This window comes from Populus trichocarpa, chromosome 6 (assembly GCF_000002775.5).
Source record: "Populus trichocarpa isolate Nisqually-1 chromosome 6, P.trichocarpa_v4.1, whole genome shotgun sequence".
Lineage (NCBI taxonomy): Eukaryota > Viridiplantae > Streptophyta > Magnoliopsida > Malpighiales > Salicaceae > Populus > Populus trichocarpa.
The window spans coordinates 11078583-11101162 of record NC_037290.2 but is presented as its reverse complement, the minus strand read 5'-3'; the positions used below and the strand labels follow the sequence as shown (position 1 = coordinate 11101162).

At 31.8% G+C, this 22580-nt stretch overlaps 3 protein-coding genes across 3 annotated transcripts; all 3 read right to left on the bottom strand.

Moving 5' to 3' along the window:
• Positions 1-3272: 3272 nt before the first annotated feature.
• Positions 3273-5285, bottom strand: LOC18100265 (pectinesterase 3). The gene is made up of 2 exons (XM_006381482.3): positions 4167-5285; positions 3273-4060 (listed from the first exon to the last, which is right to left on the bottom strand). Exons 1-2 carry the CDS (start codon positions 5275-5277, stop codon positions 3381-3383), a joined length of 1791 nt encoding a protein of 596 aa, XP_006381544.1. The 5' UTR covers positions 5278-5285; the 3' UTR covers positions 3273-3380.
• Positions 5286-10357: 5072 nt separating this feature from the next.
• On the bottom strand, positions 10358-12877 carry LOC18100264 (putative pectinesterase/pectinesterase inhibitor 45). The gene is made up of 3 exons (XM_006381481.3): positions 11775-12877; positions 11491-11651; positions 10358-11202 (listed from the first exon to the last, which is right to left on the bottom strand). Exons 1-3 carry the CDS (start codon positions 12713-12715, stop codon positions 10517-10519), a joined length of 1788 nt encoding a protein of 595 aa, XP_006381543.1. The 5' UTR covers positions 12716-12877; the 3' UTR covers positions 10358-10516.
• Positions 12878-19344: 6467 nt separating this feature from the next.
• On the bottom strand, positions 19345-21428 carry LOC18100263 (probable pectinesterase/pectinesterase inhibitor 12). Its single transcript, XM_006381480.3, has 2 exons — positions 20403-21428; positions 19345-20136 (listed from the first exon to the last, which is right to left on the bottom strand). The coding sequence occupies exons 1-2, from the start codon at positions 21325-21327 to the stop codon at positions 19436-19438; spliced, it is 1626 nt and encodes a 541-aa protein (XP_006381542.1). The 5' UTR covers positions 21328-21428; the 3' UTR covers positions 19345-19435.
• Between the last annotated feature and the right edge of the window lie 1152 nt (positions 21429-22580).

The window sequence follows — 22580 nt, the reverse complement described above, 5'->3', positions numbered from 1 at the left end:
ATCAACTAGAGTAGACCATGGTAATAGACACCTCGTTGAGCCTGCACGCTGTCCTCCATTATTGATGAGAACTTTAGCATGACTGTAACATCATTTAAACAATGACTTAGCCAGGAGGCACTGATTTTTTGCCACGACATCTTGTTCCAGTCACAACAGTTGCAATGCTATAAACCACCCATGCTGCAGTCCTTCTCATGCTGACGAAGATAAAGAAAGCAAAAGAAAATACCTAAAGCTTCCCCTACGCTGATCTCGTAATATGGAGGTGAACTGCACCTTTCAGAATAGGTAGGAAGAGGAGAAGAAAGCGCATCAAATCCAGCCGGTCAAGCTTCCCAATCCCTGTCAGTGTTAGTGTGTTGGTCCACGCGCCTCGCATATGCCTCTCCTGTTTTATTTTTTTTTCCAGCGGCATCGAGGTTTTTTCTTTTTTACCTATAAATGATTTAAATCACATTTTATTCTTTTTAGTTATTTAAAAAATTTTCCAACTTATAATATAAGTTTCTAACCCAGATAGAATCACAAAAAAATCTTTTTTATAGCTCTAGATATGACCTAGACAATAAACAAAGATTCAATGTGACAAATATACAACTTGTTAATCTAAATATCCAGAATCAACTCAATCAATTTCTCTTGGGTCATCTTAGTTTCAGACCTTATAATAAATTAAATTAGTACCTCAAAAGTATTATTTGATGATGCATACTGATTCATATCATTTTCCCTCTCCTAAAAAAAATATGAATTTTTACCTTGCTTGGATGCTCACAAGTTTGTAAGAGACATATTAACATGATTTTGTTCTTTTATTAGTTTTCTTTTTAAATTGTAAACAACCAAATTGTAAATAATCAACCTTTTTTTTACTTGATTTTAACTTTTGTCATAACTAGGTGTTTAAATGAAAACGATGATGCAATAAACGGAAACTAAAAGATAAAGGGAACTCATTTTTTAAGGTGTTTGATATACATATAGAAGTTATTTTTTTAAATAATTTTTATTTAAAAATATATTAAAATAATATTTTATTATTAATTTTTAAAATTTATTTTTGATATTGGTATATCAAAACGATCTAAAAATATTAAAAACAATTAATTTAAAAAAAAAATTAAAAGTATTGACCGTATTGCTAAACTCCCCCTTATTTTGCTCCAGAGCATGATTAGTATTTAAAATTAAAAAAAATCGGGTTTACAAAACCATTTTGTGATTATCCAAGTGTAATATAAAAACATAACAAATCTAACCATTTCATGTGGAAAGCAAAATATGAACCTATCATTTGAGTTCTTACACACTAGTGATCTTGCCTTTTGAATTGGCATGATTGAGTTGGAAATTCCATCAAGAAAATTTCTTTATTTATAAATAAACATGAATTTACTTGTCATAATTAAGAGAGAAAAAAAAAAAGCAATTCAATTTTTGCATACCAAAATCCCTCACAACAATTTCTTTCAATCTATTGGTGGAAAGAAAAACTGAGAAAGTAATTACTATGTTAACAATGTAGAAATTAGAATCGGTAGTTAATTTTTCTCTGTCAATAAAAATTGAAAACAAACATTTTTTTAGAAATTGTAATTTCAATGTGTGATAAAACGACACCATTTAAGTTTATTGTTAAGTTTCCTACCAATAGTATTAACTAGAGGGATGATATTGCTTGAATTAGATATATATATTTTTAAAAAAATCTCCAGTCAAGTTTTATTTTATTTGTTTTCCTAAGTTGGAAAGGAAATCTTAGATATGTTTGAAATTAAAATATCAAATAGGCAAAGTTTAGGTATAGCAATTCACAATAGGCAAAGTTTTCTTTTTCACTTTTATCCCCAAACGTTTTTTTTTAATTACAGCCCCTATATGCCTAAATTAATATTGACCAATTTATTAAGATTTGATAAGGAAAGTTAAAAAATTCAACAATAGTAAACCAAAGTGTGAAATAAAGATAAATCTCACGGCTAATCTCAAATTCGCTAGAAAAAGTTTTGTTTAATCCACTTATTATCTTTTTTCTAACTCTATAGTGCCTTAAGTTTTTACAAATTTTGATTTTGATCCAAAGATTCATTAATTTTCTTAACATTTCAATCTTTAAGTTTGAAAGAAAAAAGAGAAAATCACTTGAAAACAATGAAGTAGAAAGAAAATCGTTTGAAAATGAAAATGGTAAAGTAGAGAGAAAGTTGGTGAATAATCATTTTTTAGCGACTAAACTCACCGTATTTGATGTTAATGAATTCTATTCGACAAGAAGAGTTCGATGATTGTGATTTTTTCCCCTATAAATAGGTTTGAAAAAGTAGGTTGAATTCCCTTTTCATTAATTGTTTTTATTAAATTAGCTTATTTAAAATAAAGATGACTATTGGTGTAAAATATTTGCATATGCATCTATTTTTTATTTCTATTATGAAGATTATCTTAGCTTCTCGCTTTAATATTTAATTAGATATATTTCTTAATTTATTTTATAAAACATAAATAACATCTTTTCATTTCTCAACTAAAAATTAAACTTCATATTTTGTTTTGATTTGCTTTCTATGAGGTTATTATAGTTTCAAACAAACATCCTTACATTGAGTTGATATTTGGTTTTTCGAATGTCAATTTTTTTTATCATATAATTAAATAAAAAATAGTTTTGTTAAAAAACAAAGTTATTAAATCCAGTGATGGATCCATGATCCGAGTCACAGGTTTGACGAGTTAATTCGAGTCAATCCAATATATCGTCATCTTAATTTTTTAAAAGAAAATATATCATTTTTAATTTTTTTTAAATCAAATTATATTTTTACAGTCATCTAGATTACATTTAAACAAGTGAATTTAATTGAGTTATATCATAGCAACTTCTAAATAATTTAACTTGAAGCGTCAGCTAGATAAAGAGTGGGTTTAGAAGATTTAAAAATTAACTTATTGATTCAGATTTAACAACAATATAAAAAAATTCACTATTTAAATATTATTTCTTTCGTTCAAAAGAAATAATATTTTTTAAGCTTATTTGTCCCACCAAGCAGTACAAGATCACCGCTTATCTCAGCAAAGAACCTTCTTTTTTCTTTTTTGAAGTTTTAATAGTGAAAGTATCATTGGATCATTTCTTATTATGAATGGAGACTGGTTTTTTTTTTTCAGATGGAGTCTTAAACAGATTTAGACTTGATCTAGTTTGGAGCAAATAAATGGGATTTGATTTTAAAATTCCTTTCTTTGAATAATTCATGTGCAAAAATATATTCCAAAAATCACGAAATTAATTAAAACAAGCATAACAAGAATGTAGGAAGTGATGAATATGAAGATGAAAACCCAGATGTCATTGAGTATGCATCTCTTAATCTTGATCACAATGTGTCTTGAAAAAACACATTTGCTTGCACCAACCACTGCCTTCCTTGAATGAAGGGCTCCACTGTAAATTTTGCTGCCTCATCGGATGTAATATTGGGCAGAACACCAAGCCATCCTGCTCTTTTATCTATCGCTGACCCAGGCCCAAAATTTTGATACTCAGCATAAAATGTAGTGTTGGGTGGGTCCGTTTCTGGCTCCCAAGGGATCCATCCTAAGGGGTCCAGGAAATCTCCAATGTATGATTCCATGATTACGGTAGTTGCATGATCCCTCCAAGGCCTGCCAAGAAATGTGGGAACCGTCAGATTGTCAAACGGGGTCATCTGACATTGTTGGATGGAGATGCCAGTATTTTGATTTGGGTCAGTCCTACTTTGGGCAGTGATGGTGTTGTTTTGCTTTTCCATGGGCTGCCTTGGCTGTATGGTACAGTTTTGGAAGATTGCAGCTGCATTGCCGAAAATGAAATCAATGGTGCCTATAATCCGGCACTCTCGGTAGAATTGACGATTGGAATGCGTGTAGAGAGTGTCTTGATATGCATCGAAGGAGCAGCGATGAAAGATTGACTGGTCTGATGATGAGCGTACGGCTACTGCTTGTTCTTTCTGCGGTCCTGCTGTGTTCTTGAAGCCCATGTCTTTTGCAATGAATCCCCTCCCCTCAGCAACTATATTTTCATCAGAAAAACAGAAAGTAGAAAAAATTAAAGAGCAGATTGAAGTCGAAATTTAAAAATGGAGAGAAGTTCATTATTTAATTCAAAAGGAACTTACTTAAGGTACCAGATAAGAATGTGGTAACGCCATCGACATTATTTAAGCTGCCAGAGATTATGGTCTTGTTCATTCCATCACCATACATCATGAAATTCCACTGTTGCTTTTCTATCTTCACATTCTCTACGTAAATACCCTCCTTTACGTATATGACAAATCTTGATTTGCTATTCTTGGGGATGGAATCCACTGCCTCTCTTATAGTCTTGAAAGCCCCACTACCATCCTTCGCTACTGTTAGATTCGGTTCAGGATTTTCCTGCTGTAGCAATCTCCTGTCACTTTTGTTGACCCACGAAGGGAAGCCCATGTCAAGGTCATGATCAACTGTTAAGAGTTTGCGATGAATTGGGATGCCTAATTGATCATCAAGTATTTTCACTAAATTAGACGCAATTGCCAAGCTGTTGCTAGTGAACTCAGTGGAATTGGTCATAGCATATCTCACCCCATCGGTTAAGATCAAGTGCTTGGCGGTGTCTTGCAGCCCAGCAATGCATGTATCTTGATCCGTGATTGCTGTGCTTAGCCGAGTTCTGATGTCGTTGATTTTAGAGGTCAAGAACACGGTCTTGTCTCCTTGGCCAACTTGTATGGATGACATGGATTCATTGACCTGATCAATGGCGTCCAGAAAGAGAATCTCACAAGCATGCAATGCAGATTGTACAAGGGAATCACTGGTCTCATTCTTAAAACTATTTGAGGACATGATCCATTGAGGCAAGGAAGAAAGTTTTGTGAGCTCAATGAGTGAAACTTGGAGAGACAACAAGAATAACGTTTTAGGATCTGGGTTTGGATTGGTATCATTAGAGGAGGCTTTAAGAGATGAAGACATGCTTGAATAGCATGAATCAGGGTACCTTGTCGCATTACACATGGCTCTGATGTACTGAGCTTCGCTAGTTTGAGATGAAGGATTTTTGCCATTGGATTTATTGTCCGCTGATACAGAAGTACCTACTAATGCACAAATGATGATTGTTACCAAAACCACGGCAGAGACAACAATGACTATGAGACGTTTCCGGGCCTTCCTGCGAAATGCTTGCTCTGCTTGCTCGTCTACTTTGCTATGGCTAGTGAAACTGTGACTTGGATCCATTACTTTTTTAAAAACATTCCTACATGAAATCGCATTACTCTTTGAAGCTCAGGATTTTATAGTAAATAGTGGCTTCATAGTGTCAACCGAGCACTGCAAATTTCGGAGCATGTGCAAACATTCTTGCAAGTAGACAAAGCATTATAGGGTCGGCATTGGGCAAACCAAACAATTTTTTCTTTCCTTTCTATTTTTCTCTCTGTTTGAAGACAATGTCACGGTTACATGGCATGAGCTATGGAGACAAAAAGGACTAGGACTTGGTCCCTAGTCAGATGCAGCTTCCATTTGTCTGAATTTGAAAATCTCGACAATATAGCCGGCCTTACCCAAGACAACTTACAATCTGCTCATAATTTCACCATGCATTAATGCTATTCTTTCTTTTCTTGAATATACAATGCCAATTTTAAGATATTACATGCATAATAAATATGGTTCCTTGTTTTTTATAACATGAGAAGCATCCTACGCCATCCCATATTGTCACTTCTCTTGCAGAAGTACATGATATCACTATCTGTAAGAAGATATCACGAAACTACTCTATTATTATTATTATTATTATTATTATTATTATTATTTGACATTTAAAACAGGATATTGAGATGGAAACTGCAGTTATCACATAAGTTTGCGCTTGTTGCAAAGGTTGATATCTCTCTGTCTTCTCGAGTCGATGAAAAGATAAACTATTGAAAACAAACTAAAACGACTCACTTTTTAACTGTAAACATGGAGTTAGAATACCGTAAATTGCAACAATATAATGATTTTATCATTTGCATACATTTTTTTATTGAGGTAACATGATATTTTCTCAAGATCAACTAGTCTTTATTCTATTATTCTATTGAGGGGGAGACAAATCAATAATTTAAACGAGCATCTAAAAGTCTTTTTTTTATATATTTTTATTTTAGTTATAATTAAGTTGACTAACAAACAATTTAATATTTTAATAAATATAAAATATAATTAAAAAAATAAAAGTGAAGAGCCTTTGCCATTTTTAAAGGGTTAGTAAGGCATCTCTTTTTTTATATTTTTATCCTGATTTTTTAGTTATAATTAAGTTGACTAACAAACAATTTAATATTTTAATAAATATAAAATATAATTAAAAAAATAAAAGTGAAGAGCCTTTGCCATTTTCAAAGGGTTAGTAAGGCATCTCTTAGATACCAAAAGCAGATTTTCATGGTGTCGTAAGGAGCGGCACACCAAGATCTTTTAGATGGTCTTCTAGATGGTGAGGCGCATGTCAATAGAAATAAGCCAACTAATATGTTCATTGATTTGGAAATAAGCCAATTAATTATATTATTAAATTAATTGAGCTTATTGAACTTATTTAAGTCAATGATCCTGGTCTTAGATTTTTCTTGTTTCTTTAAAAACACTACTATCTCCTAAGTATTTTTTTTACCTTAGAAAATATTCATGTAACACCCCAATACTTTTAATGTAATTTCAATGTATACATTAAAGATAGATGGTGTGAATTTCTTTTTACCAAGTCTCCCTTACATGGAGTTCTTTTGAATCAACACATGAGCATAAGATTTACTCTATACATGTCCGTCACCCATGCAAAGGTATTTTTCCAATTTAATTAAAGTGTTTATCCAATTTAATAAAATTTTGGTAAAGTCTCTCATGCATCGAGGAACTACCTAAAATCTTATCTCGTAATTAATACATGCAAAAACACAATTGCAATCCAAATCACATTTAATTCATCCAAACAATACTCATAGGCAACCCAACGCATGCCTAACACATATTCCATCAATCACAAATGTTCATCACATTAAATACATCATTAGAGTTTATATTATTTTTACAATATATAAAGATATGGAATATATATATATATATATATATATATATATATATATATAACATTCTATCTATTTACAAATTCAATAATCATAACACATAACATATTTATCAAATTCGACTACATGTCAAAAGATGGAAATTACAAAATTATACTTCACACAAAAATTATGGGGTTCTAACAATTATGTCCCTTTATGGTGGTTGATAAAATGAATCTAAAATATATATAGTAAGATAGACAATGGTTAAACGCATTACATATACCTTATACTTACTTACTAAACTAAAACATAGATGCACATACAATAGTCCAATTTTTTTAAAATGTAACCTTTTCAAGTAAGACTTCATTATTACAGTTAATAAACTTCTCGAACATAATTTACATCATCACAACCAGTATATTACCACATAATTAATCCCTGCCAAGATGGCCAATTTAAATTTATACCATTAATCAAACTAGCTCTCACTAACTTAACTTCTCTAGGAATAGCCTTCGCTCATGCAGCCGACTTAATTGTTTAGATATAACCTCTACTCATGTGGTCGACTTAACTCTTTTAAAAATAGTCCTCACTCATATGTTTGTCTTAACTCTTTTAAAAAATAACCCCTACTCATGCAACTGGCTTAACTCTCTTTCAATCAATTCTCCGTAACTTATTTTACATATATACAAAGATTTTAACAATGAAATTTTCATAAATAAAAAAAATAAGGTCATGGGCACCTACTTGGCACTCTAGTAGTATGTGCACCCTTTATCATTAGTTTTCCCTTGAATATCCCTTCTAATTTCCAAGAAAACATCCTCAATTAGTACCTCAAATCTTTATAACCATTATTCATGCATATTCAAATACATCATTATTCTTTTCATATTGCCAATTTATATCTTAATATGATTCCACATTTTCTGTATTTCTCATTTATGTATAGCAATACAATTTCACATTTCTTATTATGCATTCAATATATTTGTTTTTTATTTTTCATTTTACCAATTATATATATATATATATATATATATATATATATAATCGTTTAAATTATGAACCCTCATCAATTTTAAGCATAAAACATCATTTAAACACCCACAACTTTTACAAGTCTATAAATTTCACATTTTCATTTTTTTTTTCACACTTAACAAACATGACTCATATCAACTACTATATTTCATATAAATTACTCTCTAAGACTTACAAACCCCACCATTTTCATTTTAATAAAATTTACACATAATATCATTATCAAAAACATTGAAACTTACATCTTTCCACAACTTTCTAAAATTTTAAATTTTTTTCACATTCAACCAATATAATCAAAATCAACATTATCAAATTTTATTTCACAATATCATATTCCAAACCAATCCCAACATTCCCCAATGTAATTAAAACATTAAAATCAATAGTATTTAGTCCAATTTCCTCATTTACATCATTTCTACATATAACAATAATAAGTAAATTTTCATGTAATCCACATTACATCATTCACAAACAATGTTAAATATTCCTTATATTTTTGAAATACCAAAACCAACATAATTTAATTATATTTCTAATTTTATTTCCTAATTTCCCAATCATGGTCGGCTAATAACATACCAATCTTTTCAAAATTGGTTTTCAATTCCTCTAATTTAACCCTTAACATGTCATATACATCACAATTAACAAATAATTATCACAAGTTAGCATTTCTCCCAAAAATTCCCACAAACCCTAATTTTTTTAATTTGAGGATTTTCAATCCCCTAAACAAAAACAAGAGAAAAATAGAATTTGATTTCAAAAGAACACCTTACAAATACTATTTTGCCCAGTTTGGTAAGCGTTTTGCAAACCTTTCCAAGGATTCCTCCTTTCTATTCTAATTTTGCAAAGTTTATCTCTCTAACCTCCAATTTCCCAACCTCTCTCTCTTTAGGATTTTTTCTATTCTACTTTTCAGATTACTTTGGCAAGAAATCACTCAATTCTCACTCTTCATGCCTTAAAATTTGAGAGAAGAAGAAGAATTAAAGGAAAAGAAGAAATTTTCCAAGCTCTCTCCCTCTCCTCCAAATCATTAGCCTTTTATAGTGGAAAGGAAACATTTTTTCTATAATTTACTGAAATTTCTCTATTTTAATATCCTAAATGTATGATTTGTTAAATCTCTGACTGACCGTATTTTTTACATACTGATTTTTTTTATTTCATCCTAGTTTTTACACTTCCTAACTAGGAATTTCCACCTTTAGTCATATAAATTTTCCTCCTGCTTTATTATTTTGTGTTTATAAATCATGTTATTTAGCATAGGATTTATAATTTGATTTGGCCCGTAGCACACCATAGATTACCTATCTAGTTATAAGCTAAGTAGTATATCATTAACCTTATTTCAACAAATTAATTGTTAGGCTGATACAATTATATATCTTACATATATGTTGTAAATATATCATAGGATACAAATATAGTAAATTTTAATTGCAATTGCTTAGGTTAAATTTTATTTTATTCAACTAAATAGATAGTTTAATATGATCAATAAATAAATCACATCAAGTTTTAAGGTATTTCTATAAATTATATGTAAGATAAAAAAAAAGTAAGAACAAAAATTTAAACAAGCAATTAAATTAAATAAAGTTATTAACATACATACTAATATAGACAGTATTAAAGTTTAAACATATGTCTTAAAGTATTAAATTAAAGTAGTACCAATATGAATAACTTGTTGTAAAACAATTAGATTATATAATAGATGCATATTACATTAGTGTTAAGGGTTAAATCTTTAAAAGTGTACGTGCTTAATTTTAACTCTTCGATTTCTCATTTGATGGAGTATAAAGGTGAACACCTATTGGACCTAAAATCAAGACCAATCATCAGCGCGGGACATAGCTATTGATAGCCTAATTCTTATGTGAAGTTCCATTATACAAGCCATAAGAAAATATTATAATCTTTTAATGTGAAATTAAGAGGTTTTAGGTTCACAAAATATGCAAACTAATGGATTTTTTAGATCAATTTCTCATTAAACTGCAATTTATTTTAAATAAGTTGATGTTTTATATTAAAGTATTTTTGTTGGAGAATAATTTCCACTAAAATATTAACCCAAAAAGTGAATGAATCCTAATTTGGTCTAATTTACGATATTCTATTTAAACAAATTTCTTAAAAAAAATTGTCATATAGTTTAATTGATTGAAGAAACAAAATAACAAAAACCAATAATTAAATAGCAATATTCTTGTCCACGTCAAATCTTCAGGCTTAGCCACTCTTCATGGAATACAGTTTTGCCATGTATAGAAAAATGGACATTTAGATAAAAAAAAACTAATGGAGTAAGGTTTAATTGAGCTTAATTTACTCTATTACAAGCCAAGGCGAACAGGGGAGCCAGTAGCACTAATCCAATCCACTTGATAGAAAGTCTCAACGGTAAATTTCATGGCCTCTTCTTTCTTAATGATATGATAGCCACGCCACTTGATCCTAGCATTTGTTTGGGCACCAATTCCTTTATTGTTGTACTCTGCATAATAAAGAGTTTTGAGCCCAAAGTCTCCCTGCCATGGTAGCCATCCATCAGGGTGAATAAAATCACCAATTGTTGAATCCATTATAACAGTTCTTGAAAATTCCTTCCAAGGCCTTCCAAGGTAACTCCTGATCTTGGTCTTCACAGGAACCAAACCCTTGTCTGGCTCGATGCGACAATTTTGAAGAACAATTCCTGTAGTTTCATGTCCATCGATCCTACCCTGGGCTGTAACAATATTTTGTTGGTTTTCCAATGGTTTCCTGACAGTAATAAGGCAGTTCTGGAAGATAGCAGCTGCATCCCCAAAGATGAAATCAACAGTGCCGGTAATGACACAGCTTCTGTAGAATTGGCGGTGAGTTTGTGCATACAAGGTATCTTGGTATCCTTCAAAACGACAGTTGAGGAATATTGCACGATCAGCTTGGACTCTGATGGCCACGGCCTGATGTTTCTCTGGACCTGCTGTGTTTCTGAATCCCATAGCTTTGCACAAAAATCCTTCTCCTAACACCGCTGCAGAACATATATCTCATGTTATAATCCTGGTCTCGGAGAAAGGAAGTTGGAATTGAAGTTATCAAGTTTCCAAATTTTCATTCCAATTTTTATGTCATCCTAGCTGCTAATAAGAATGAAGAATTAAGGCGTATCCCCAATGATGGCAACATTAGATACTCGTCAATTCTAAGTTTATAACTAGCAATTTGATCTACTATGATGAGTTCAGATTGTATGCTAAACCACATAATATGACAGAAAGTAGTTGTGAGGGACATAGCGTCAAAGGGATCATCAATATACCAAAAGTTGCAGTTCTGAAAGTCTGAACTCCATCAGCAAAATTTTTGTTCCCTGTAACAATGGTCTTTTGTGATCCATCACCATACATGGTGATATTTACCATCTTCTTCGTCACGGTCACGGTCTCATCGTAAATTCCTTGTTTAACAAAGATAACATACCTGCATTGGCATGAGAAATGAAGAAAACTTGTAAAATATAAGCAACTTTTCACTTTGAACAAACATGACGGATTGTCAATTAACGTAGTAGTTTCATACACCAACGTTGTAAAAATTGCTTACCGTCCTTCGTATTTTGCTGGCATGGCTGCCAATGCTTCGGAAATAGTTTTGAAGTCTCCACTACCATCTTTTGCCACAGTAACATGTGGTTTTGGCTTGTCTTGATTAGCACCCTTCAAGATCCTCCGATCCTCATGACTCGTCCATCCAGGAAGGCCATCCTTGTCCAATGAGGGTGAATTGTATTCCTCAGCCAGAAGGCGACGGTTAAGTGTTCCGGAAAAGGAGAAGTTTTTCAGGAATGAAGCTAATGATGAGACCATTGCAAGGGAATTGCTGGTAAGCTCTCTGGCTGCCTTAAAGGTCTTTTCCATGTCAGATTTCAATTTCCCTTCGGGGAATCCATCAATGCAAGTTTGTTGGTAAGACATGACCGCACTCAGCCAATTGTTCAAGTCCGGGGCATTTTTAGTCAGCTTTCCTATATCATTACCAACACGGTCAATACAGTGTTTCAATTCTTCTTTTGCATCCTCAATGAGTTCTAGACAATCATCAAATGCCGCTTTCTCCCGTGGCTTGTCGAATTTGAACGAGGAGGCTTTCTTTAGAACCTTCTCTATCTCTTTATCGGCTGCTTTGATTGCTATCTTGAGAAGATCCTTGGGTTGAACTGAAGAAGGGTCCTTTCTCATCCCCTTCTCGAGGGTGTTTTGGCATGTATCCTGATAAGTGGTAGCATTACATACAGTCTTGATAACCCTTGCAACATGCGAAGTCGGTTTTGCGGATTCTACAGGCTGAGATACAGTTGATGGTGATCCTCCATTGCTTCCTGGGCTGCTAATATTGTGATTAGAAACAAGGGCAAAAACTCCAGCACCAACTATAACAAAGAAGGCAATGCTTGAAACCGAACCAATGATAATTTTCTTTCTGAGTTTTTGCTGCCTTTCTAATTTTCTTCGCTCTGATAGTTGATCAAAATCTTGGAAAACCATTTTGACGATGATATGTTTTGAGGCAGAGGCCTCTCTGCCTTAGAATTCAGCCAAGGCAGAGAGATGCAAGAGATGAGGAGTGTGTGTTATTGCTATTTTTTAAACTTGCCTCGATATCCTTGGTTGTGAAACTGCAGATTATTATTGCTGTGCAAATGACAGAAGGGATCTGGCCAGGAGAGTTTTAAGGTAAATCTATTCAAGACTTGGTTAATTAAGGGCTTTGCAAAAACGGGTGACAGAGATTTTGTCCCTTGTTACCGCGCTTCCCTGTAATTCTGTGGCCTTCAAAGTTCTTTCTCTCCTAGTTTGCGATTGCAAGGCAGCGATAATTTCAGTAACTTCTCTTCTGTATATGATCCAGCAGGGGCTTGATTATGCAGGACGAGCTTCTATTATTGTCATGATTAATGGAACTTCTCTACTATATATTACTTTCAGATTCCCTTAGTCAGGAGATCAGTTAAGCTAGCGAAGTGTCGAGTGTCCAACATGACCATGACTCTCAGTTTGGTGCCACTTTTCTTAATTTGTAATAAAATGACAAATAATCAAATATTTCCTTATTAATTTATGCTGGAGTGAATATTATTGATTTATTATTTTTAATTTTTAAAGATAACTGCTTGTTTACTATACATAGAAAAAGCTCCTCTTTTTTTCTAACTTTATTTTGAAAAAAAATGTAGTTTTTCTTACTTCAGATAAAATTATTGATTTATTTATAAAATATATTCAGTTCAAATTGTGTGTTTTTTTATAAGCATGGTTTTTCAATTTGATTTTTTCATGAAAGTTTTGATTTTATATGTTTGATATTTTATATAATCTTTACCTAACATTTATTTCTTTTCTAATACTCTTCTTTTGATTTTGAAAATAAAATTAAAAATACTAAAAAATAAAAAACATTCGAGTGTAAATCAATAAAAAAAAAAAAACAACAAAATGTTCTTAATCTTTTCTTTTATTTTTTGTCTTTTTAAAAAATTATGTGAATAAAAAATTTCAAAATTAATTTCTAAAAATATTTTGAATATAATGAATATGGGAGCACCAACCGCCTAGAGTCGTCAAGGGCAAGAAAAGACTTATTTTTTTAGCTTTCTTCCCTGATTTTGCAGTTTCAATAGAAGAGTCATATATAGAGTCAAAATGATTTTTTTATCAAAGAAAAATCATTCCTATATATATATATCTATCAAAAATTCCAAAACATTAAAATAAATTATTTAAAAATTTCTTGTTTCATTAAAAGTTTCTTTCCATTAGAGTACATGTAAAAACAATTATATTTACACTATTTAGAAAACCATATCTCTAAATAACTTTTGCTGGCTATAAAATCCTCCTTGTCCATTTATAATCCTGACTCGCTTTATGTCCTCAGGTGTGGGATTCAAAGAAGCAGGATAACATTCAATTATTTTGTTAAAATTAAGAGTTAATTCTTAAAATTTTATAATTTCACGAGTAAATATGTGCTAAATCGGACTAAAAACTCTAAATCAGTAAAATCAAACTTAACTCGTGCAAAATCAGTAAAATCGGTAAACTCGGTCCGATTTTACGAGTTTACTAAATTTGTTATATGTACCAAAGTCAGGTTCAAATTTGACCTTAAAATATCTACTGACTAGTTTTGCGAAATTGAACATATCTTTCAAACTTTATATTGGATAAAACTGAAATTTTATAAGAAAATATTATATACATGAAAATATATCGTGGTAAATTTTCAGGTCAAATGAAGTTAGAAAACATAATATTTCATATGGTCAAAGTTAGCAAACTAATATTGTCAAATATGTCGAACAAGACTTTCGTGTACTGTTTGGGATATATCTAGAGTTACCGGTGGAATTTTGTTTTGATTAAAGTTGGGATAGAAACTAGACATCTAAAACTTTTAAACTATATATTATAGGTCTAATAATTCATCCAAACAAAAGAGAACCACATGTTTGAAATCAGAAGTCAAATCTATCAAGAATATGTAAAAATTGAAGATTCAGACTACATGGAGGAATTTTAACATGAAGACTTTTTCTATTATTCTATTTTATTTATTTATTTATTTTTAAATAATTATTTTTAATTTGAATTTTTTTCTAACACATTAGACATTGTTTAGGGGTTTATTTTATTATTAAATTTATATTAGTTAATTACTAATTTAAACTCATTAGCTTGCAACCCAAAAGGGGTCTTTCAAGACTTATTGTGATGAGAACAACCAGGTTGTCACTAAGTTTATATATAATTCCTCTTTATTGAAAAATTTTGTTCTGAAACTTTTTATATCTTCATGTCATTAATTTATTGATTCATACTATTTATCTCTTTCATTTTATTTAGATCACTTATTACATTAATATTGTTGACTCATTTTATCACATTTTAATGTAATTTAATTTTTTGACTAGAATTATCAATATATAATTAGTTATAAAAATTACTTATGAGTTTATAATTTTACAATCCGAGAATATATTGTATTTTTCGTGTCGTGAAAAAAAAATATTTTTGATAACCTTGCATCCAATGGGATTCCAAGATCAGAAACCAAATGTTGCTTAAAGCCCTCATGAAGACCAGAATTATCTTTCTGTCGTAGGACATGGCAGGAAAGATGCAATCTTTACGAGTGTCTCCGGTGGCTTTTCGACATGGTAACTCAAGCCTGCTTTCACAAATACTTTCTGTTCAGACCCATTTGTAGAGGTGATGTCAACAATGTTTTCCTGTTCTGTCAGATAAGCCTTTCCATCAATTTCGACCTCCCCAGCTTCTTTTTCAGAATTCCTGCGCTCCTCTTCGATATCTAATGCTTGAGGTTGCTGCCCGCATTTCTATTCATTTCATCTCCATGGCCATCATCCTTTTTCATCTTCTATGACTAAACCTAACACTTGCTTGACTTCTCCTCGATCCATATTCTTCTTATAATTATCCCTCAACTGATGTTGTTGTTGTTGAAACTGTCATTTCAGCACTTCCATAGTTACAGGGCATTTGATGTGGTCGTGTTTTGGCGTTGGCAGCCTCCTCGACGACCTGAACGTTTTTCTGCCTTAAATTGGTGAGAGTTTAACAGGAGACATGTAATAATAATTAATTGTTCATATAAATTTCTTTATAATCTTCTTGTAAGAACTCTAAAATTAATATTTTTTTCACAATTTACCATGTTAAAATTACATACTTATCAGCGCGAGACATGTATACTAGAGCTATATCATATTTTGGGTTTTTCTTTTTCTTTTTTTTAATTTAATCCTGGACATAGCCATTTGCTTCTTTTTTATAAGCAAGCTGGCAATACAAAGCAATGATTAATTTGTTCGAAAAGATGGACACAATGCTTATTATTATATCTTTTTTAAATGATGAAAACTGGATTTCATATCTAGAAATCACTCATCGACAAGGATCAACTTGAATACCTTCAACCATCACCTGTTTTCTTTCTTGCCTCTAATTTGATTGGTTCGAGTGGAGGGCTCTGTCTATTCACTGGGCAACCCAACATCCATTTTGGTGCCCTACTGAAGGGAGGGAGAGTTCTTTGAAGGGGTAGTAGAATGAGTGTCCAGGCAATATGAAATTTTTTTACATTGTAATTAAATTTGGTTTAGCAGATAAACCTTTAAATTTTCAATCTTATTCATTTCCTACCTTAGGCTTCATATGAAATCATCTTGGGAATTGTACAAATATAATTCAGCTAACTTGATAGGATGAAAAGTAACCAGAATGACTAGTAAAAACATAATTTGACTTTATAAAAAAAATTAAGATAACATCTTTTGTTTAAATATTGAGATGACGATATATTAAATTAACTCGTGTTTCATGGCTTGTCTCACCAAACCTGCGACACGTGTCATGGACTCTAGTAGGTTTAATAACTTTGTTTTTTTAAAACTATTTTTACTTAATTGTATGATAAAAAAAATAAATGCTCATAAAATTGAGTATCAATCAAATATCAAGATGTTTGTACTGCGAGAAACTTATAGAAAAAAATTGAAATAATTTATGATGTCCAATTCAAAGTCAATCAAATGTTAAAGGATGAAATTTAAAAATAAAATGTCCATAAAAAATCAATATTAAAGAATGAAATTAAAAGAAAATCAATAAAAAAAACAAAGGACAAAAAATTAACAGGTCAAATGCTGATGGGTTAGGCCCACTTACCTAGCCTTAATAAAAAAAAAAGCCAAGGTTTGCGTCCAGTTTTTTTTTATTTTTACCTTAAAAGCCCCACACCTGTTTTTTCTTTTCTTTTCTTTTTTGCCTTAAGAGCAAACATCGTCCGCTTCAGGGATTTTTCTTTTAGTAGGTCACAGGTCGCCTACTAGTGCTGGCCTAGAATCCGGCCACCACTTTGGTAACTGAAGGTCACGAGAAGGGTTTTTTGGCCTAAAAATTTATTTTCAAGCTATTTTCACCTAAAAATACCTCAAAACATTATAAAAACTTTTACAAAACACCTACCAGCCCTAAAATACCACAAAATCACTCAAAAAAATAAAAATCAACTTAGTAAAAAATATTTAAATCGGGCATATTCTAGTTTTTCAAGTATTTTTAGATAAGAAAAAAGCCTCCACAATAGAAATTTTCTTGTCGAATGAAACTCATTGACATAAAAAATAACGAGTTTCATTATCGAATAGTAGTCATTTTATCAACTTTCTCTTTGCTTCGTTATTTTCAGGTGTCTCTTTCTCTCTCTCTCTTTTCTTTCAAATTCAGTGATTGAAATGTTATGAAAATGAATTTTTAAATTAAAATTAAAATTGCAAAAACTAAAGGGATCATTGCAAAGTGTATATATATATATATATATATATATATGAACTAAAGAGAACTTTTCTACTGAATTTGAGATTGGTCATTAGGGTTTGTTCTTATTTTATACTTTGATCCTCTATTGTTCTTGGTTTTTTTTTCCTTTCCATAAAAGTTTTTAACAAATTAGTCATGAAATTAGACATAAAAAAATGTGATTAGAAAATAAAATAAATATTATAAGCAACTATAGTGATGTACCTAGCTCTTTTAATATATTTTATAATTACAGCGTAAAGTAATCCAAATATTTTTGGAGAGAAATGACTAATTGCCGCATAAAGAAAAGAGAAAATCCTAATATCTGGAATTGCTCAAAATGCTGGCTTAATCTTGGCTCACATAAATGCTGGGTTAATCTTGTCTCACATGTTGATATCTTGAATTGTTCAAAATGCTGGCTCACATGTTGATATCTTGAATTGTTCAAAATGCTGGGTTAACTTGGCTCACATAAATGCTGGGTTAATCTTGGCTCACATGTTGATACGCAGAGGACACACAAACCAGGAATATATACTTGGACTTCATAGTAGAAAGAGACGCAAAGTGTACTTAAGAATCAAGAGCCCTTGTCGGTTGTGGCTTTCGTCTCCTTTGGGGGGCAATGGACCACGCGGGGTGGACTTCAAAGACTCCAAAAATGAAGACCATGTCAAGAGATCAAAAACCATCAATCAATTATCCCCAGAATATATATATATATATATATATATATATAGAACTAGCACAAATGTCAAACTTGAAACTTTTTTTGATTCAGCTTCTATTGTTCTTTTATCCGTGTGTCCTTCTCAATCACTTGAGCGCATCAGTTATCAGATCTTCTCTTTTATGGCTTACAACACATCAAACTTCAAACTTTTTTAAAGTAAGATCATTAAACCTTGTGTTGAAGTTACTCTGAAGAATAATAATGAAATCTACCTAGCTAAGATCATATCTCTAACATGATATTTTAAATTCGAATAAGAATGTGATTAGACTGACTGTCAAGTATCAGTGAATGCAATCTGAAAACCATGTATGGTTGTGACTTGTATCTCCTTCGACTAGAGCAGAATACAGAAAAAACCCTATTGTTCGTGTCCAAAATCATCCCAGTAAACATCTTGTGTCGGTGAGTGCTGCCATCACTTGTCAATAAACAATAATTACTCTCAGCACTAAGAACAGAGAGGAAAAAAGGGGAACTTTTTTATCAAGGCGTTGCTCCCAGTTGTACAGACCTTTTGTGGAGTAGCACTAAGAACAGAGAGAAAGAAATTGTGAAGATTGCTCTACTTTTAACAGTATAATCTTTTCCAGCTGCGTTGTTTCTCTAGGCTAGTTTGTTAAAAAAAAAAAATCTACAACTATGATAGTTTTTTTTTAAAAAAAAAGCTCCGAAATTAGATCTCAAAAAAATGATAAAGACTGGACATTGTCTAGGAATCACAACTGCTCACCGTACTGCCATTTCACTCTCAGCAAATTTAAACATCCCCACCGGCGAAAATATCATGCCGCGTTAAGCAATTATTCATCATACGGCAAAGGATATAGATATTTGTTTTGCTTATTAAATTCTCACATGATAATAAAGCCAGGCATCTAAAACAAGTTGCTGTGATGTCCCACTCAATTTCACTTCTTCAAGACATCTCTCGTTGATAAATCAAAATCACTCTACAGGATCTCAATCCTAGCATTAGATTTTCTAGCAAAAAAACCGTGTTTCTCCGTCTGTGTATCAAGAAGGAACCAGGCACTACAAGACAAGGCACAAATTCATGTGTAACATGTAAAATAAAATACTATACTATTAACATATTTTTCTTCTTTTTCTTTCTTATATCAAGTCATACAAATGCATCAAAACTAGCTTTGAATCCCATCATAATAAGGAATTGAAGTGGAATCCAGCCATTCATCACCAGTTATGAAATATGATACTGTAAAGTTATAAGCATCAATATCATCCATCACATGGTACCCTGCCCATGTAACCCGGTTTTCGGTCCCAGAACCAGGCCCATAATTTTCGTACTCTCCATAATACAAAGTGTCTAATCCTTGATCATCATCATTAGACCACTTGCTCCAACCTTCTGGATTAATGAAATCATCAATGTAGGACTCAAGAACAACCGTCGTTGAATAAACTTTCCATGGCCTCCCGAGGTAGCTCTTAACAGTGTTTGAGTTGGAGTACAAATCTTCTGTAGCCAAAATTGAACAATTTTGTATCGAGATTCCTGTATACTCATCTGGGGTTTCTTTAGACTGGGCAGTAATGACTGTGAATTGGTTAGGCAGTGGCTTTCTGGATATAATATTACATGCCTGGAAGACTACTGCAGCATTGCCGAATAGGTAATCTATGGTCCCGGATATGTCACACTCTCGATAAAATTGTCGAAATGAGTGCACATATAATGTATCCTGGTAGCCATTAATGGAGCACCTGTAGAGTGCTACTAGGTCTGCACTTACTCGAAGGGCAACTGCCTGGTGCTTCTCTGGTCCAGCTGTGTTGTCAATGGTTATGTCCAGTGCCAGAAAACCATCACCAGATACCGCTGCAATTTAATAGTCACAAAGTATCTTAGCACTGTAATTAAGATGAACAATATAATAATTGGCTCGATTCAAACTGTGATTAACGTTTCTTGAATTAAGCAAGTTCAACCAAACAGTAAATGCCTACAAAGACATGGGACAGGAAATAGGGGCCGAGTAAATTCTTTGAAGCATAATTGACCAAAAGGAAATCACTTTTTTTTTCATAAATCTTCACTGTAAGAACATAAATGGAGGATAAACTTGTAAAGATTGTGAAACGTACCAAGAGTTGCAGATCTGAAAGTAGTCCAACCATCAACTACACTTCTGTTACCAGTAATGAAAGTGACGTCAGTTCCATCTCCAAGCAAAACAATGTTGGTTTTGTAGATTGGAATTTCCACATTCTCCGCATATACTCCTTCTCTAACTCGAATAATTATTCTATCATAACTATTATTTGGAGCAAAGTTTATGGCATCAGTGATGGTACTAAAATTTCCAGTGCCATCAGCAGCTACTATAAGCTCTTCACTAGGGTCATATTCATCTTCATCACTTTGCAAAATCCGGCGATCTTTCTTTGACATCCATTTTGGAAATCCTAAAAGGCGACGGTTTTTGTAACCCTGCTTGCTGTGTTTTGACTTAGGAAGCATTGAAAGAGAGTTGGTAACATGCTGATATGTACTAGTCAAGCTATTCAATAAAGCAGGCTTCAAAGGACCAGAAGCAGAATCTAGGCCTTCTAAGCAAGTGTTCTTGTTGGTGACTGCTGCACTAAGATAGGCCCTTGCATCAACTAGTTTACGAGAATCACCTGCACGGACTCTTGAAACTGATCTTTGTAAAGATGAGACCGTGATTTGATGTAGTTCTAAGCAATCTTGGATTGTTCCTCTTTGTCTTTCAATGATGTTTGAACCACCAGCAATTGAGAATAGATTGGTTAGTTTTCCGGCCTCAGATATCGCAGTTTGGAGGGTTTGGAGGAGCAAGTTGATGATGTTTGGACTGATGTTTATTGAGATGGAAAGTTTTAACGAGTTAAAGCAGGCATCTGGATATGGTCTGCTATTGCAAAAAGTTCTTATTGTAGAGAGATGGGCGTCTAGAGAAGTTGTAGAAGATGTGTTGAGAGCCCATGTAGAAGTGAAGAAGACAGAAGAAATGAGCAGGAGAAGAAGCTTTAGAATGGAGAAAGCCATGATAGTTGAAGCAAGAGGAGAGGCTTCTCTTTGTTTTAATGTTGCAGAGGCAAGGATGATTTTTGTTAGCTAGATTGGTGGCTCGCACTTTTCTGCGGGCCAGTAAAAATGTTTTTGGAAGACAAAAACAAATTGAGACTGAATCCGGATCAATTCATAATTTAAATAATATAAATAAGAAATATATAACACCAAAAAATAATAACAAAAAAATATTAAAAAAAAAAACAGGACATGAGCCCAATATAAAAAACTTGAAAGTCAAAACTGAAAAAATAAAAAAACATAAGAAAAAAAAACTAAGTTAAACTGGATTAACTCACAAATTATGTGATATTGAGCTACTTGAAAGGAAAAAAGAAAAAATCATGAAGATTAATTTTGATACATTAAGTATTAAATGATAAAAATAAAATAAATAAATTTAAAAATAACAAAAAAAAACTAAAGTTAATTGCATTAACTTTTGTAACCGGTGATTCTGGTCATGAATTCAAAACTAACCCTATTAAAGTAAAAAAAAAAAAAGCAAAAAACTTTAAAAAAAAAAGAAAAAACAACATTAACTTATAAAAGGGAAAAAAATTTGAACAAATCCAAACAAACCTTCTAAACTTAGTTGAATCTTTAAAACTCATAACCTGTAAAATTTTAGACTCAAACTGGAATCAAGAAGCTTAATTCCCAAACAAATAAAAAATTTAATCTCAAATAAAATAAATAGCAATAAAAAAAAATGAGAACTAATTTGAAAGAAAAACAAAATAAAAAAGGATGAAATAGAAAATGAATTCTAACCGTATACATTGTTTAAAAAAATCATATCAAATATTGAAGGAAAGGATAAGGAGAAAATACAAATTTAAAGAATTAGTAAAAAAAACACAATAAAGAACAATAAACATAAAAACCCGAGATAACCGAGTCATTTTCAAGACCAACAATGAATTTCTTAGAAAGCAAGCTAAAAAAGAAACTCAGTCTTCAATTAAATAAACACTGAAGGATGAAATAGAGAAAAAAATTAGCCTAGACAAAGGGGAAAAAAAACTAAGTAAACCCAGGCAAACATATCCTAGATTTGATCAAATCTTAAAAACTTGTAACTTATAAAATCTTGGATCTAAGTTCAATCAAGAAATTTATTATGAACCAATTTAAAAAATATCAATTTTAAAAACTTGTTAAAGCAAAAACAAATAGCAATTAAAAAAATAGAGGGCAAATTTGAAAGATGAAAAAATTCAAGAGGG